Source organism: Asterias rubens, chromosome 11 (assembly GCF_902459465.1).
Source record: "Asterias rubens chromosome 11, eAstRub1.3, whole genome shotgun sequence".
Lineage (NCBI taxonomy): Eukaryota > Metazoa > Echinodermata > Asteroidea > Forcipulatida > Asteriidae > Asterias > Asterias rubens.
The window spans coordinates 8,662,543-8,681,846 of NC_047072.1; the positions used below are offsets into that span (position 1 = coordinate 8,662,543).

At 39.9% G+C, this 19,304-nt stretch overlaps 2 protein-coding genes across 2 annotated transcripts; both read right to left on the reverse strand.

Moving 5' to 3' along the window:
* Positions 1-729: 729 nt before the first annotated feature.
* On the reverse strand, positions 730-8,700 carry LOC117296292 (proton-coupled folate transporter-like). The gene is made up of 8 exons (XM_033779141.1): positions 8,566-8,700; positions 6,417-7,252; positions 5,754-5,881; positions 5,284-5,389; positions 4,764-4,895; positions 3,622-3,705; positions 2,699-2,858; positions 730-1,007 (listed from the first exon to the last, which is right to left on the reverse strand). Exons 2-8 carry the CDS (start codon positions 7,183-7,185, stop codon positions 914-916), a joined length of 1,473 nt encoding a protein of 490 aa, XP_033635032.1. The 5' UTR covers positions 7,186-7,252; positions 8,566-8,700; the 3' UTR covers positions 730-913.
* A 1,145-nt stretch (positions 8,701-9,845) lies between these two features.
* On the reverse strand, positions 9,846-18,834 carry LOC117296864. Its single transcript, XM_033779957.1, has 5 exons — positions 18,698-18,834; positions 17,243-17,383; positions 16,695-16,769; positions 15,641-15,756; positions 9,846-15,096 (listed from the first exon to the last, which is right to left on the reverse strand). Exons 2-5 carry the CDS (start codon positions 17,336-17,338, stop codon positions 10,989-10,991), a joined length of 4,395 nt encoding a protein of 1,464 aa, XP_033635848.1. The 5' UTR covers positions 17,339-17,383; positions 18,698-18,834; the 3' UTR covers positions 9,846-10,988.
* Positions 18,835-19,304: the final 470 nt, after the last annotated feature.

Here is a 19,304-nt window from a genome sequence, read left to right on the forward strand (position 1 = left end):
CTTCCATGACTGATTGAGCTCAAATTTTTACAGGTTTGTTATTTTATGCATACATGTATGTTGAGATACACCAACTGTGAAGGCTAGTCTTTGACAATTGCCAATAGTGTCCACTGTCTTTAAATCTCCCACTTGAATACGTTCATTGTCGATGATGAAGCAGTTGATACTCATTACATGTTAAAAAAATTATATTAATCCAATATACACTTTATATAAAAATTTTATTTGCAGAGTATCCGACAATCAACTCAAATAAAAAGGAGGGCAACAGTTAATACTGTGTTTGTCCCATTTCACATTATTTTAAAAGTTTATATTATACAGTTATTGCTTGTCATACCATCAATTACCAATAGTAAAAGAGTGTATCTACAATTACATATCATACCCAGAATTTCAGGATATATAGTTTATCTTATAAAATTAATTTGTAGAAATTACATAATCTAAAGTCACTTAAAAATAAAAATTAAAATGTTAAACAACTTTTCTTTTTTTTTATATTAAAAATCAACAAAACAAAAACCCCAAAACAAACTCATATAAATCATTTTCAACCTGATACAAGTACTGTACAATGAATGCATAGAACATAAACCACTATAAACCAATTTAAAATGTAAATAATATTCATTCTGCTGGCTAATCAGTGCATAACGGCCAAACAGCTTGGAGCATCAAATTTGAGCTCTTGGTTTTGAGAAAGGCAGTTAAAAAGGATGATGAGAGGCAGTAAATTAAAAAATTAATTTTGTCGGGATCTCAAAACTATATCACATCACATCCATTATCATGTCCTTACCCTAAACGTCTTTTTTTCTTGCTTAGCAGGGCTAATTTAGTGTTTACATGCCTCAGTTGATGTAGATGGGAAAATTCCAGCCTATTCCTACAGAACTGATGCCGCTTCCTAAAGCACCTTGTCATTTGGCTTTTCTTCCTGAGAAGTCTGGACATTTTTGCTCTCTTGGTTCTTTGATCGCACAGTGATTATGTGAAGAATACTGTGAACAGAAACAAAGAAATAATACACAGGTCAGTAACGGCTTTGACATTCAAACTTTAACAGCGCTGGTGAAAGGTCGTGCTTACTATTCATAGATAAGCACGAAAATTAGGCGGTCAACCTGCGCAGCCACCATGGATTAGCACTGTAACATCATTAATTTTCAAACAGTAAGCACTGGAAGGTTAGCATGCTAAATTAAAAACTAAGGAGGGCTCAACTAGGCTAATATTAAATAGTAGGCCCTAAGGGAGTCTCATGCCAATGGGGACTTATCCGACGAGTAACAGTATTTTCACTATGCAATCTGAGTATGCCTGAGTGTGTGATAACAGTAAGCGGTGTTATGACATGGTAAAAGAAAAACTCAAGATGTATTTGTGTACCATGCTTTAGAAACCAAATCACTAGTTGTTGAGGGTCGAACAGCATTGTCCCTTACTTGGCTGTATGCTTCGTTTTTGAAAGGACAAGGGCACCAAGGCATTTTCTTCTCAGTAAAGGGCACCCTATGATGAAATTGCAAATTTCTTCTGGAGCATTTTAAGGGCACCAAGGCAATGACCAGGGGACACGGAGACAATCGGCTTGGTTGCCTCTGTGAAGTATCAGGCCTGCCCTTAACACTGGTCCGCTCTTCAAGGGCTGGGTCAGACGTAGTCCAGTGTTGAAAAAGCCTCCCTTTTTCAATGTAAAGTATGTACTAGTGAAAGAGCTGACATACTACTGAATTGTAATCATATAGCACAAAATAATTTGCATAAATTCAACCGTTCTGAACTCCGGCGAAACATTCGCTGTGAAAACAGCCCTGGATGATGTCAAAAATTTGTATCGCATTTGCATTCGCATTCGCAGGAAGTATGAACCAGGCTTTACTGGTCCTGCTGCCAGGGCTGGTCACCAAAAACATTAACGACAAACCCCTTCAAAGCCAACCTTGAACATTGGTCTCTTCCAACCACAAAGACAATCAAAGTCTAATCAAAAGAGAATGAACTACGACCCACTTCAACAAATTGACTGTGTGCTATTTATACTCTCCATTGTTCAATGCCATCTGGGTCACGAGAAAATAGTGAAAAACTGATAAACATATTTTGCATTGCATCGATGCCAAAGTAAAAATTAATAAAACGCTCACTGAGCGATAAACTCCAAAACGCGAAGTTAGATTATTTCTTTCTAATCAAATATGATATTTCAGACGGAAATATTTCAAGGGATGCTTTCAACTATCATCATCATTAGACCGTGTAAGTTTTACGTAAATCTGTGATCTTCACGATTTTTGTTTCCTACCAATTGTTTAACATTCCTTTAAGGGTAACTGTAGGAGAGCTTGTTTCACTCTCAAGTGCCTATGAAAGATATTCCTGTCCATAGAGTTAGTAGAGGTGCAAAGTGCAGATCTTGATCGCTTATTGTTTGCACAAAAATCAAATTAACGTTTTTAAGATTGGAGGAATGACAAACTGAATGGTGGGAAGTATTGCTTGGGAATGAATCGCTACTGGTTTCCTGATCTAGCTAATTTAAAATAAACTAAAATTGGGCGGACTGTTTATTTAGGTTTTGCAGGCACCCCCTTCCTCCCAGGTTTTTGCTGATTTTTCTGAGGAACAAGAAATCAGACTTTTGTAGGAAGAATCAGGAGTGAAAATAAATTTGTAAAAATTGTATACTCACAATATAAGGGTGATGGGGATAACATTGACCCCTGCTAGAAAGTAGAATGATAAACTACCACCGTACGTCTCCACCGTTGCTGCAAACAGGCTACCGAGAAGCAGAGGGGATCCGAACCCTGCTACACTCTCTATCACGCCAATAATAGCAAATACAACACCTGCAACAACAAAAAAAGGTCAACCAGCTTATACTTTTAGTCTGAGAAGATTTTCCAAATAACTCAGAAATGTATTTCCTCGTGATTCTGCTGAAATGATCTTTCACTCTGGTGGAAAACTTTAGGCCTCAGTGAAGAGAAAATATTGAAGCAATCTTAGTTTTAGATGTTAGGGGCCGAGTACGGTGGACTCAAGTCTCCTTTGGTAAGGAACAATATCATGCAGCAGTGCAGTAGATTAAAGTCATCTATGGTAAGGAAGAAGGGTATGAGTTTAGTGCAGTCAACTAAAGTTACGTTGAAGCTGAAAGGCAGTGGACACTATTGGTAATTACTCAAAATATTCATTAGCATAAAACCTATCTTGGTAACGAGTAATGGGGAGAGGTTGATGGTTTAAAACATTGTGAGAAACGACTCCCTCTGAAGTGGAGTAGTTTTCGAGAAAGAAGTTATTTTCCACGAATTTGATTTCGAGACCTCAGATTTAGAATTTGAGGTCTCAAAATCAAGCATCTGAAAGCACACAACTTTGTGCGACAAGGGTGTTTTTTTCTTTCATTAATATCTCGCAACCTCGATGACCAATTGAGCCCAAATTTTCACACGCTTGTTATTTTATGCTTATGATGGTACACACCAAGGAAGTGAGGACACTGGTCTTTGACAAATACCAAATGTGTATGGTGTCCTTAAGGAATTTGGGGTATTATGAGTGCAGTCGGTATGAACAAATAAGTCACCGAGATTGAATTACTCTAACCTTGCTCCTGCTCCATTACTGCCTTGGACATGACCGCCCTGACCACTGGCCCCGTTAGAGTACGAAGACAACCAATGGCACTTCCTGTACAGAAAGTAGAATGGTATGATGGTCAAACAATGCTTTACCAAAAGAACGTTAATTATTAGATAACTGTTGTTCCTTGTAAAAGTACTTTTTCGGCCTGCTTGGCTGCCAGTGCAGTGAATAAATAAACCATAATGTATAATATTTGCCAACCCTTTGGAAAGATCCCCACCAGCCTTGCTGAGGTATGGTGCCCACTGTAGGAGTGCACTGTGTGGTTTGGATGTATACAAACAGATTTACCCAAATCTTACAGTGTTATAACAATGTATCCACCAAGTCTCAAAATGGCTTATTTATTGCCAGGCTTAAAACCACAAAATGAACGGTAAAGTGAACACAAATACACACTTCTGTTTACATTGTTTTGCCAAAAAAATGTGAAGGGCATCATGAAACCCTTATTATTTTTATGCTGGTATGCAGAGCTTTGCTTGATTTATGAACAGCGCATTTACAAAAATGTTGCAGCCCTATCTGCAGTCAACCGTGCCAGAAACACCTGGGCCCAATTTTCTTAGAGCTACAAAAAAATTGCTTAGCATGAAATTTCTTCCTTGATAGTAGATTTTTGTTTTGGTAATCAAGGAAGAAATTTCATGCTAAGCAACTTTTTGTGCTAAGCCATGTGTAAGCAGCTCTATGAAATTTGGCCCTTCTCTTAACGATGGGTTCTTTATTGAGCTTGAAGGAACTCCGGCTTTACACACGTACACATCACCAGAATTTGTAGCCGATTCTTTGCTTGCAGCCAGCACTGTCAGCAGAGAGCCATGAAATAGTGTCCTGATAAATCCATTGTTTCTTGCAATGGGCACAGCTTAGAATGTCACAAAATGTTTTATCTGCTTATTGTGGTTCAAGGTCTCATAGTGATCAAGAGTTCCTTTTATGAAACCCATGCTCAGGCTTGTTATCTGGCTTACGCTCAATCTGCCTGTTGGAAGCCAAGTACCCTAAGTACACATTTTCATAATAACTGACAAAGCATAAGCCAGAGCCTAAGCCCAAACCCTAAGCCGAAGGAGACTTTTTTTAAAGGTTGCGTTCCTTACCTACGAAGAGAAACAGAGTCGAGGGCGCTATTCCTGTGACCAGGTAAGCTGCGGCTGAACTGAAACAGCAGATGTAGAGAATCCAATGTTCCTTGAGACAAAGTGGGAGGGTAACTCCGCCCACCAGAAGACCTGAACAGGGGGGTCCAACAAGACAAAACAATGGATTTACAAGAAAACAAAAGCTCTTCCATTTGGTCAGCCACATTTCTGAAAACCCCCAGATATTTTGCTTCTTTTTCTTTAGCACCAAACAAGAAGCAGTGATAAAAAAAAAACAGTTTGAGGCAACTATTTCGTCAAAGTTTCTAAAATTTGACAATTTTTGTTTTGTGTTGTACAAAAAGTACCCAACTTTAGGTGCCCATCAAACAATTTGGTCATTGTAAAATTCTACCCGAGCATTTCAAGGGCACCAAGGCAATGACCAGGGGGCACGGAGGCAATGGCTTGTTTCTGTGAAATATCAGACCTGCTATTGTTATATTTGTACACATCCGCACATCAGTCACGTACTTACCAAGGCAGCATGTCATCAATGTAACCGCTGTATATATCCCTACAGTAACAGTCGACCAGCAAAATGGTGATCCCATCCCAAGTAAAACGGCTATAGTGATTGAGCCCTGTTCAAAAGTCAATAGATAAACAAATGAAACAATCCTGAAGCTTCAGACCTGCAAAATAACCCACAGTAGTTGTTGTGGTGCCAATGCTTTTGCTATGGTGATGCAAATAAGGGAATCAATGTGTGGTGAAGAGGTTTTCAACTAGTGGTTTAAACCCAACGAGGCCTGGTTCTTGATAATTTTACGAGACAAAGTCGAGGTAAATTATCAAGAACAGGCCTAGGCGGGTTGCAAAAAGGATATTATTGCCACTGCCCTCTCAAAGATGAAATTCCAGGCCCGTTTACAATACTGTAAATATACAAATTGAAATCAGTGTGTCGTTGTTTAGTTCCTTTTTTTTTCTTTCTTTTTTTCTTACCTGGAACATGAGGGTCGTGAAGAAACCAATCATGGTCAATAAGACGAGAATGATGTGTCTGCTGCCCTCTGTGACACGCATCAGTAAGATAATGCGCTTCATCATGATAGACAACTCATTGGCGAAAGCTGAATTGATCAGAAAATAGTAAAACAATAAACAGTCAACATTTCCTAAAATCATATTTTGTACCAACTTCACAACTAACAAAACATGTTATGAAACTACAGTCAAATTCTATTGTGAGTCACCTCGGCAATGAATGGTAGGTCTTCAATGCCGTTTCAACCCTGGGCCCAATTTCTTAAAGCTGTTTAGCAGAAAATACTGCTTTAGACAAATTTCTATGCTACATAAGAACAAAATGAGTGGGGCACCAGTCTCAACAGTGTACACAATATGGAATGTCGGCTGGTTCTGCTTTGGCTAGGCAAGAATTTCCTGTGCTTAGCAAATTTTTTGTAGAAGTTAATAGGCAAATGGAGAATTCAAAAACAACAACTTTTTTTTGTTTTTTGTTTTTTCTTTCTTTTCTTTCAGTGCCAGTGTTGTCCTAATACTTTTTGCACATTTGGGAGGGCAGTTGCCCACTGCCCACTGCTCCCCTACCCCTTGATCGAATTTCCATGTCTATTCTGCGCAATTCTTCAAGCATCCATTTACCTGAAGACTCTTCCTCGGAGCATCGGCGAGTCTCAATCAAACAAGGCGGCAAAACAATATAAAGAAGCGCTACTGCTAGCGCTGCGGACACTGCAGCAAAGGGAGGCATATATCCATAATCCCTCACGATGTAACCCATCAAGACTTGGGACAAGCCGATGGCAAAGAACAGCGTAGTGTCGATGATGACAAAGCGGAACAGGCGTTTCTTCTTTGTGGTGATGTCAGCGATATAAGCAAGGGACGCAGCCACGATCAGGATCAGGCTACCGGTCAGGCCTTGAACCGTCTCCCCGATGAAGAGTAAGTATTGAGACAGACTGAATGTTGTCACGACGAGATACATGATGCAGTTTACAAAGATTCCTAGGGCTGCCAGGAACAACACTCCTTTCCGCCCCGAACGATCACTCCAGGAGCTTAGCACGGGAGCCGAGAAAATATTCAAGAATGCGCTGCAGAGCTGCAGATACATGACGGACAAGGAAGTCTGAGATTGAATCTCTTCCTGAAGCTTGTACTGAGGGTCGGACTGGTTGACGCTGCAATTCGGCTGTAGTCCGGTCCCATTCACACCAAATGATTCTGCCACCAACATCCGTATGTACTCAGTGCGCAGTGTTCCAATCGTCCCGTAAGCGATCAGAGCTGTAAATATGACCGGCTCGATTGTGATCCATCGTTTACTCGCTCGGATGCGGTCTGCGCTCCATTCCGATGTGGTTTCTACTGACTTGAGCAGAGGGGCTGTCTCTGCTGGATCACTCATTTTCACTGCTCTACCTTTCAGTTCGTTGTGACAAAAGTTTCTGCTGTTGTCAATGGAGTTTTCACATCTGAATACAAAAAGAAATAAACACAATAAATTATACAACAATTAAAAGTATTATTTACAATGTTATTGAACACTAACACAAGTTCAGCATGTAGGTCATGATGCTATAAAGTATTTAAAACAGTATGATACTTGTTTGCAGGCCAACATTTTTTTTTAATTCCTCAAACTACCGAGACAGTTGCTTTGCCAGGTGATTAGGGGCAAGCTTTGGCACTGTTACATAAGAGACCGTGAACACCCAGGACACAATTATGAATGGATGTATGGCACAATAGTACAGGGTTTTCTCATCTGGAGGTAGTTGCGATAACGTACCCCTCCTCCCTTGCGGCCGTCGGGAGGAGGGTTACGTTATCACAACTAATCTGGAGTTTGCTGTACAAAAGCTTGCCCCTAAAATCGTGTGGCGCAGCAACTGTCTCGGTAGTCTGGGCATGGAGGTAGCCTGAGGAATTCAATATCAAATGGAAGTAGGCGTAGCCCTGGTAAAGACGTCAGTCAGTGCCACAAGGGAAGAGTACAACAACTTGGGCTAAAGTAAGCCGTGCATTTGTGACCAAGTGATTGTAACTAATAAATGAGTTATTGTACCAGACAATATTATCAAATCTAACTTGCAATATGGCTTATGAAATGTGTCAACTCAACTCGTACTCCAACCCACTCATTATATGCAACGCAAGGAAAGAATGATGATTTGTATCTGTATAATAATCCTGCTTACAATATACTTTATTATGGTAAACTTGTGGAGACCAGACAACTCGTCCGTCATACAACTCGACGGTTCAGACAACTCGACGGTCCATACAACTCGACGGTTGATTTATACAACAGTCAGACAACTCGACTTGGGCTTTTGGTTGGGCCGGGTCAAGACTAGCCCCCTTGTGTGGCCAAGGATTCAGCTAGCCTTGGCCACACAAGTGGAGCTAGGTCAAGACAAGTCAATTCGGACGGACGTGACGGGGCTCAGCACGGGGCAGGAGCGGTGATAACGTTATTTATGTTATTATCCGTTCACCCAGAATCCAGTTATTAAATTAAACCCACCCACCATACAAAAAAAACCCTATTAAAATATGAGACTGAGAGGGTTAAGATCACTACGGGTACGATGGGCCGACGGGTCCGACCTGTACACACTGTTTACAACGAATACCCGGCCCGTCGTGACACAACACATGGATGGTGCTGACACAGCGAAACTGACCTCCTTACGGTACTTGACCATTGACTGAGTGAGTGACTGATTTTTTTGGGACACTCGTATTTAGTTTGGTACCAATAATCTTTGACTAATAAAATTACCTTATTTGTCCATATGTGCTAGACACAGCATCTCTGTCAAATTGCCCTTCGTTTTGCTAGGTGTGTGAACGAACACAATAGTTTTCTGAACGAAATAATATTATGAAACTTGTTGACTCTTCAGAAAAAGACACCGCCGGCAGGCTGCACTTTATTTAATCGACAGAGGGCGCTTGATGAAAAGCACGCGCAGAGCCGTTATTGGGACCACCTTTCCAAAGATGGCTCCTTCTGTGATTCGATTCGAAACTATCACACCTCTTTGACGGTTTTTATTTCTTTGCGACGGTCGTAGCTCGGGGGGGGGGGGGGGGGGGGCGGGCGGACTATCCACATAAAATAGAAAAGAAAACTGAAGTTCAGATGTCACTGTTTATCGTGTTTTTGCTTTGAATGACGGGGCCTTATAAATATTCATTTTGTTGTTTAACATTTTAGCAATAGGACTAGGTTGAATAGGACTTTAAGTTACGGGGCGCACTATCAGAAGAAGTTTGTATATGACACAGTTTTATATACAGGCTGGTTGAGATTAGTTTCCACTACATGTAGAAGTTGTCTATATTTGTTTACTATGCATTTAACAAGCTCCACCCCATTGCGTATTGACCAATCACAACGCAACGAAGGTCCGACATGCGGTGCGCGTGTCTTGGCGTACGCGGCAAAGTTGTGCAGAAAGGCATTGGAGAGCCCCACGTGTTCTTGCTCACACGTGCGTCGTGGGCGGAGCCTACTTGATCGGTCTACTAAAACTTTATTGCTAACCAAAAATTGTTCACAGTTTCACCTGAACGAGTCTAACGAGTACGAAGCGTTAAAGGGGCATGAGAAAGAGATGGCAACAAAATTAAATAAAAGAAAACATTTTCTGAATAGCATCCCATAATTATTACTAACATAAATATGACTCATTCTAGTGCTATGAGGAAGGTTATAATTTTTTTAAGTTTTCTTGTAATGTCCCTGTAACACTTTAGTAAAAAAATAGGCTTTTTGATTGTTTTATTTATTTATAATAATTTATTTCACTTAATTAAACCTTTATACAATAAATCATACATTAATAAATCTATTTAAATATATAACAAAACAAAACTTCAAAAGTTGAATAATCATATCAAAATGTGGACAAACAGAAAACAATTTTTGTTTAAAAACAAAAATAAAACACACACATTAAAATAACGAGTGCAGACATCTGCAGAGTTTGCATCTTGGTCCTCCTTCATTTTTACTCATTTTACGATGATATTTTTTTTCGGGGGGGGTGGGGGGAGGGGGACATGCTTCTTAGTGAGTTTGCATGATTACAAAAAAAGAGATTATTGTGTAAACAATCGCAATGAAATTATTGCACAGAAAAAGGGAAAAAAAAAAAGATTTAAAGGAAACGCTTTTTCCCTTTGACCTGGGCCCAATTTCATTGAGCTGCTGAAGCACCAAAATTATACTAAGTTTGGTGCACAGTTCCTGACTATTTTTGCTAAGCAGACATTTGTTAAGCATTCATTTCTGCTTACTTTTATACTAATGTAAAAAGAGTGAAAATTGCACCCTCTTGTCCGAGTGGTGTCGGTTTCGCTCTTTTGAGAGTCAATTTGCATCACTCAGAGTGAAATTGGAATGCATTGAGTTTTATACATGTCTTTCACTCTAAAAAGAGTTGTCCCCCATTGTGATTTTTCACTCTTTTTACATTAAGAGTGTAAGCAGCTCTATGAAATCGGGCACAGGGTCAGATGAATGATTGGTAACGAGCGAACAATGCAAATAGGCTTGTAGATTGGCTGATAAATGTTGTTGAATTCACAAAACCAAACTTTATAAGTGAACAAACACAAATCATAACAATTGTGGTTAAACAGAAAACTCAATTATGAAATTTTTTAAAACAAACAATTTAGAGAGTGTCTCAATTGACTTTTGAGACACTTCCTAATTGCATAAATAAAGGGGAAGTCAAAGCTGATGTAAACTTATACACTGCGTCATGATAGAAAGAGGGAAAAGGGACTGGGGGAGTGGAAGAATGTGGAGGAGGGGGGGAGGGGAGAAGGGGATGGGGAGAAAACCAATGAATGATGTGTATAAACTTGCCAAAGAAAAAATGTAACCTGTCATAAACCTAGCTCTGATTGGCTGAAAAATTGTTTTAACTTCACACTTTCCATGGTACATCACCACTTTTGCTTAGATTTTAGAACTTTTGCACACAGCTAAGCTTTAAATGATATCAGTTAAATTTATTTTTGAATGCAAGATAAACTTTTAGGAATTTTGTTTTTCAAGTTTTCAAATGTTGCGTGAAAACCCTGCCAAATTTTGAAACAACAATGTAATCAAAAGAACTCAAATACAACTTTCTCCAATCTATAGTTACCAAGAAAAGGATCCTTGTAAATGTCATTTGTGGTGAGAGGTTATCTTCTGTTAGTTCGGCTGTTCCTTGTTCTCTTAGAATCCCCCGCTGATTGCGTTGTTCTTCTGTCCCCTTTACTTCCTGGTCTGTCATGACTAACCTGCCTTCTTGAGCTCGGATGAGAGCTGCTGTGGCTACCTCTGGACCTGGCAACATCATCTAAAGTATCTCTTCTTTTCTCATCCCTACGATCCTCCTGTCTAGTCCGTGTCTCAACAGTTGTCTTCTTCACTCTTCTTATCTCAGGGCTTTCCCTTGAAGGTAATCTTCTCCTGATGGATGAATGAGATCCTCGTTCTCCATCATTTGAAGTTCCGTACTTTGATTCAGAGTGCCTCTTTGGATTCTTAAGAGCTTGCTGCCTCTCCTCCAAGATCCTCCTCTTCTGCTCAATAAATTTCGACCGATTGTCTCCAACGGTCGTTCTCCTTGTTCTGTCTCTGCTGCGATCTGTAACTTTGTGACTTGATGACTGTTTGTCTTCTCTTCTTGACCTGCTTGACCGATTTGATTTTCTGTCTGCCGTCTGGTGTCCTTCCTTCTTGATTATCACATTGGTTGAGGTCTCCGAGTCTGAACTAGGAATCTCTCCTTCTGACAAGTCACAGTTTTCTGACTGTTTGTCATCCACATGATGATCAGCAAGTTGGCCGCTGGAAACCTGGTCATCAGCCTGATATTCCTGGTCACTTTGACCGCTGTTGTCAGAGTCGATCAAGAGGTTTCCATGAACTGGTGAGGCACTACAACTGAGGAAATCATAACCACTAGGGTCAATGGAAATATCTGCTTCATGTACACATTCCATGTGTGAACCCTCATTGTCAGAATCACTGACCTCTCCATCTTCGTTACCTGCCAATGAAGGGACAGCATCAGTGAAATCTGTTTTTAACGTGGACTTCACGTGTACATTATCTGGGATGCTGATATCTGATGTTATAGTGGGTGCAGTACTCATACCAGTAATTGTGTCCACATCAGCTTGTTCATTTGGTTCAGATTGGCAAGGGGTCTTGTCTAGCTCTTCACGTAGCAATGTGGATGGAGATCCTTCAGTCAAGTGATTTTTCAATTGATTTTCAAATTTAAGCTTCTTAACATTTTCTATTTCAGCTCTTTTTTCAGGTTTTTCATTGGTAGTTTCAAAGTGTTTCCCTGTACTTTTCGCCAAATCAGTGCCTGCATCTCTCCTGATTTCATCTTCCAATTGATGACTAATTTGTGTATCATTCTTAGTCAAAAGTTTGATAGTTACATCACTGTTGTGTTCATCCGACTGACACAAGGACGACTTTCCTTGTCTACGTAAAATGCCACTCCTCCTAAAATCAACAACGCGTGTAGATGCAGAAGCTGGATCTGCCCTTTCATTCTTCGCCTTACTTTTCCCTTTTTTAGCAGGAGAGCTTCGGAGATTTTCAAACATGGCATCTTCAGATTGAATCATTGGCTCACCAGTTACCGGCGCTGACATGGGTGATGTTTGGCTACTAAACTTAACATCAACGCCAGTGAGGCTGCCGGTATCGTAGGGCTCAGGGATGTTTTCTAAAATGCATCCGGCCTTGATTTCATGATCTACAGAGCAGTCCATCTCTGTCATTCCAGGAAGGCCTTTGGGAGAAGCTGCAGTGTCAGCAGAGATGTGTTTGCTAACAGAGGCCTCATCAGTCAGGCTAATTGCTGCTACCTTACTGGTTTCCATATCATCACCTTCAATGAAGCTGTCACTACCGAAAATGTTCATCAACGCTTCCGAAAAAATTTCTAGTTTCTTTGATGTCTTTTTATGTACTGAAGGGTCACCAGAGTTATATTGCGATGTTTTTGGAAGTGGCAATTCTAGAGTTTCAGAGATTGTTGGCAAAGTCACCTCCATGCTGCTGTCACTCAGCAGGAAGCTGTTGCTGCCAAAAACATCCATTATTTTTTCAGAAAAACTGTCGTTTGTTTTCCTGCTGGTAGAAACATTTGACTCGGAACATGCATCTAATGAAAGAGCAATTCGCTTAGAGTCATAGTCTTCAATGGATTCCTTTCGTGCATTATGGTCTACTTTGCTCTCATCTATTTTTCCCACGTGCTCATCAAGGAAGGCATCCGATATTAACACAGTATTGTTTGATGATTTGAGGCAGTTCAGATCTTTATTAAAGTTGTCTGGTACAAGTTTGTCTGTTTCACCATCACCTGTTTCAACTTTTACATGAGCAGATTCCTCATTGGGAGCAATTCTACCTTCAGTGATTGGGGACGCATTGGAAGATGAAGAGTTCCTTCTACCTCCTCTCTCATTAACCTGACTAGTCGACACTTGATCTCCTGATGATGAGGGGTCACAGCTCTCAGACGGTGACAGTATGACAGGTGACACTGGAAGACTGTATTGATTTCTGGTAATCTCTATTTGGCAAGTACCAAGAATTTGACTTGGCTTGGTCTCATGTTGTTCATCATGATGAATTACAGCACTGAACTGACCATCAACAACCTCTTGATCGTCTCTCCCACCTTGACTAGATGTGATTTTATTCTCTTTACCCTTGTTTTCAGCAATATTGATATTGTTTTCTTCTTCGACAGAACTCTCAGGCTCCTTGCATCCATAGAAGGAGTCTGTTGTAATCTCTTCATCCAGTTCGAAATCATGATTTATTGGCACATCGTGGCTTGCAATGCAAGCTGCATGCGGGGCAGGATGTTCTTCAGGAATGCCCAAATCATCTTGGAGTGCATCCTTCTCTCCCATGACAGCTTTAAGATTCTTTCTCCATTGAGGCTCATCATACTCAACAGGTTCTTTTGGTACCCATTCCGTATCAGATGAGTCCTGGTTATCCAGGTCTTCGTCACCAGCAACAATCAACTCCTTGGTTTTGTCTTTGCTCCTGGAAGCCTTTGATGACGAGGCAAGTCTCTTGCTTCTCTTCTCTCTTCTGTGCTTTTTGGGAGTGCTGTGCTTTCTGTGAAGTGTGTCTTTAGCACGTTTCAATGACTTGTTCTTCCTGTCCGACTTATGTCTCATGCGATGTTGGTCATCATAAACTGAATCTTCAGATGACCTGTTGCTGACAGTGTGACTTGTTCGATGGCTCCTCAGGTTTTCGGAGATGGGGTTTTCTTCATTGACTTTCTTACCATCTGCATGATTGTATTGAAATCTTCTCTTGTCTGATGCTTCTTCAAGTTTGTCTTTATCATGTCCTCTGAGCTTTTTATGAGGTGCAGCAAGGGAAGATCTATGGCTAGACTTTAGTTCTTGCTTTCTTCCTGAACTATGTTTCCGTTTCCTCCTGGTCCAAAACCCATCGGATTTATCTGTACTATGTGATTCTTTTCTTTTTTCCTTTTGTTCTTTTACCATTTTTTTCTGTTTCTCATTATCAGCCTTCATTAGTTCTGGCTTCCTCTCCCTGGAATCTGAACGTTTAGAGCTTCGATCAGAACCCCTTGACCTTCCCCTGGATTTAGAACGTTCCTTAGACTTACTCCGATGTGGGCTATGGCTTTGGCTGTGCCTTTTATTATCTCCAACAGAATCCTTCGAGTGTTTAGAGGAACTACAAACCGACCACTGTTTGAGTTCAGGAGATCGCTGTCGAGGCAATGTTTCATGCTGTGTTCTTTCCCTATAGTCTTTGGTTTTGTTTGGGCTCCTGCGGCTTGCTTCCCTGCGAGAATTTCTAACTGGTAGGTTGTTGTCTCTTTGTCTTCCTTGCCTCTTACCAGTCCTGCTATGACCATCATTAGAGTATTTCCTCATCACATCTGCCTTCACAAAGGGCTGCTCCTCAGAATGATTGTCACTGTGGTTGGTTACTCTTTCTCCATTTCTTAGTTGATCGGATCTGACCAGTAAAGTCTCTGCACTAGTTTTATCTGGTCTCTCATTCTGTCCCGAATGATTCACCTGTTGAATACCTGCAGGTATATTTCTACTATCAGTTCCTCGTTGACCTCCAGGTCCTTGATTGTCAATGTTTATCTCATGGTCGCCGCCACTCAAGTTTCTACTAAAGTTGCCTCTTGAATTGTTTCTCATATTCCGAAGTCTGTCATTGATGGAAGATTGGAAGTCCTTCCGCTTCTGCTGGTATCTTGGTCTCCTGCAAGCAAATAAATATTTAAAACAGTGAATCTCAGAGTGAAAACATATGATGTTTGGCAATTTGTCCAGGTTACTACAGAAAATTTCTCAATAGGTTAAACTTTTATGTAAACCCAAACAGAAATCAAAAGACCCTATTCATTACAATTGTAAAGACATGCTTCTGGAGGGCGGGTATAAAAAACACTTGGACATTCACTTTTGTAGCCTGCACAGTGCGTCCACTTAACATGTTCTATTTTGTTCGCCCTGTTAGAAAACATAGTTTAACATATAAACTGTCTTTGTTTGAACAAACAATGAAGAATATAAATTTCATTATTTTAGGTTTGCTAGAATTGAAAGAATATCAGACTCAAAATCAAAATTCGAACCTCATTTTTGTTTTGAAAGATATTCGTAAACTAAAAACAAAAGACCCAGGTCCGGTTTTGAGTTTACTGGCCCAGCTTTCAAATCACAGGTCTCTGGTCTGCAACCTTACGTGTAAACTTTGAGCTCTGACATGATCTGACTCAAGTGTAACGTTTGTAAGTGCATACCTATTTTCTAGCTCTTCCATTTGTCTGTCCTTTCTCCTGAGTTCTGCCTGTGCTGTCTTGAATAATTCTGATATGTTTCTTTTGAGTATGACATTCTCCTCTTCCAACGTCTTACACTGAAATAAAGAAAAAACCACGACAACCAACAAATTAAAACATGATTGGTTTAAAGACGAAAGGGACTTTCATAACCCCAGCATTATCCCTAGGCTTTGTTGACCTCCCTAGTTTACCTCATTCCACAGCTGTCTCTCTTATGCCACTCGAAACCGAATTATTTGGACTTCTGATTTGATTGGATGGAATATCATATTTGAAAGGGCAAGGCTATTTCCATTTTGCAAAGGGCACTTCCACTGGAAAGTCTTAGTCTCAAGGGAATTTTTAAGGCGACACCATTTTTAAATCTAATCAGCATGATAATGAGCCACATGGTGGGGGAGGCGGGGGTGTTAGTCCTGAAGTCTAAAAGCGTTATCATACATAATATCATACATTGAAGTTAAAAAGGCAGTCAGGTTGGTGTAGTGGCGTCTTGCCACGCATTCCACCTCTGAGGCACCGGTTCAAATCTTACTGGGGGCGCTTTAGGATTGGGTTTGTCAGTCCCTACATGACTCCTTGGGTTTTCTCCTGGAATCATTCTCTGGGGTTTTCCTCCCACATCTAAAGCTGAAATGGCTTCATTGTCTTCTCACCTTGTCCAAGGTCCAATTTCATAGCGCTGCTTAGCGGCCGATTTTGTGCTTACTGTGCCATTTCTGTTTCATAGCGCTGCTTACCGTAGGCATGCTAACCCTCCGGTGCTTACCGCACGAAAATAAATGACGTCACAATGCAAACCGCGGCAAACACGCAATATGGCCGCCCAATTTTTCTGCTAACCTGTGAAATACGCCAAGGCTTAAGCAAAGTTTTCTGCTACAGTAAGCACGCAAATTTGATTACCGCTAAGCAGCGCTATGAAATTGGGCTCAGATGCTGAACAAGGTTTGACAAGATGTATGTAGAAAAGTAATCTGACAAAGAGGAAATGATGAAGTCAAACTCTTACCTTTAGTTGCACACTTTGTAACTGCTCGTCGAGCTGTTTAACCTTGGCTTCATTCTCAACGTTTGCTTTCTCCAACTGTAGTAAAAAATAAATAAAAAAAGATTTTAAAACTAACATTCTGAATGAGTAACCCAGTTAATAATCTGTTGATCGCAGACTCGAGGCCAATGGTTTTAGTGTTGGGCCAGTAAACTTATGACCTCGACCTGGCGTGCATGTCTGTAAATCTATCTTGAACAGAAACACCATTCGTCCAAAAGGCAGGTGAGATAAATCTTCTCTTTGTTTCGAGTCCAATAAACATTTTCAAATATAAGCCCTGTGGTATATAAACAAGGGGCCTGAGAATATTACAGAGACCTTGATGACCATGGCATCTGTTGCCTCTGGTCTTGCCCTCGGCTGCCCCTGGTCTCGGCCTTGTCGCCCCTTCAAAAGGTTCCTAGATACTTTAGAATGTAAACTGAAAATGGCCTTGCCCTCTCAAAGATGAAATTCCAGGCCTGCCTGGGGTAAAGTACATGTAGTTTGTACATGTATACACTTACTTGGTCAACAGATACATGTACTCCTGGAGTCTGCTGCTCAAGCAGGAGGTCACTGTAGATGTCAAAGGTCGAAAGGTTACTCGCTTCCTCATCCATATTAAAGTTTTTGACATTAATTTGAGATTAGACAGGGCCAACAACCTGAAAATAAATGAGTAAAAGTTTTAGTTGGCACCCGGAAGAATGACATCAATTAGGGAGATCGCTAACTTTAGGGCTAGATAGCCCAGTTGGTAGCATGTTAATCCAGTAGTTGCCAGCTCAAGTCCCGCCAATTTTAAAAAATTTAATTTTGAACTAAAGTCTGCCTACATAATTAGAAGTTGTAGGGCTGAGGCACAAAATTTAAAAAGTTGGCCAGAAGTAAATTTATAAACACGGATATCTGCCAGCCTGATCTTTGATTGTACATGTATCACCCTTCATCCTAGCTTTGTCTTTGAAAAAAATAAAGTTTAGTGAGCAGATCTGTTTTTCAATATTCTCCCCTTTTTGAGTGGAAGTTTTTACAGCATCACTTCAGACACTGACACAGAGTTAAAAATTGAACGATATTTCAACTTGTCCTTTTATTTTTGAGCACTGGATTTATAGTCTATACTCTTCTTGACTTCATTCATTCAGCATCTTTTCAAGACAATTCAAGTGGTGAAAAAGATGGCGTGGCCGTGGTGTTCAAAAGCTGTTTCAAGAATCAAATAATTAATAAGGTTTATTGCGATTCAGAACCCGATGCTTTGTGGGCAAGGCATATGGGGCAGTTTGCTATGCGATGTACGCTGTCATGCACGCCTCGCGCACGCATCGCCTATATCTTTGTGTGGGTTCAACAGCGCCCTCTTTTGGTATTTTGCTTTTGGCGATAAACTTTATGCAAGTATAAGCGTCAAGGGGTTGCACCGTAAAAAAAACATGTATGTATTACAAGGAAAAACGCTGGTATTACATAATTTTTATTGACAATTGTGACCTTACTTATATGGCTTTTACCCATCATACACCGATGCGTGTTAGCACGGACCTTTGTTGGTTGACTTTCGTTTGTTGAATGTTTATTTTTAAACAATACTATAAATCTTTTACTTGACTATTGACTTGTTTTGACTTTTTGAGCCTGCATTATATATAACTTATATTTTATAAATAAAAGTAAACATCATGCATGAACATGGTCATGGTTGATCAGTGTTGATGAAACATGGCAATAACATTACAAATTAACATAATAATAATTTAATCAATCATGACATTTGATTAAACGATTGAGTTAGTTTTAATGACATCATGATGATTGAAAATCACAAACAAAGTAAATAAGAATTGTAATTAATTGTAAATAAATTAGAATTAGATATATAATATTGATTGTAAATGTAATGTAATTGTTGTGGATGTTTAATTGTTAATTAATTCGGATTGTTGTTTGTTCATGTTTGTGTAGTTCTTTGTACTTACAATTGTAAGAACATCAAAGGGCATCAAAGTAGGACTTGAAACATAGTTTTAACTTCACTTCAAAGAAGCAAAATACACGGAAAATGAACTTAAAGGGTACACACCCGTACGTATGTGTTCACCCAATACCACTCACACTCGCGGCGTACGGTGCATTGTAAGATCATGTATGGCGCGCGTAAACTTTCAACTTCCCAATATCCTCTTTCAAAACTGTTTATGTATACGCAAAAATTTGCTCAAGAATTAAACGTTAAACTATAACTGTTTAAAAATTACATGTTGTAATAATTTTGCAAACAAGTTTCAATTTTTTTTTATTTTGCAACAATTTAGTTTTTATATAAAAATATCAGATTGTTCTCCTAATAAAAATCTTAACGTTTCACAGAAACTCTTTATGGCACCCGAGTGGTCGTAAAAATGGGTGTACATGAATCATCTATGCAAGTCTGGGTGCCGTACTTTGTTCCGAATGTTCCGCGTGGGACTGTTTTTAGATCCGCGGAGTAGATGGTGCTGCAGCACATTATTGAAAGTTAACAAAACTACAAAATGCTTACTATTATTTAGTAAAACAAAAATAAACATGCTTAAAAATAAATTA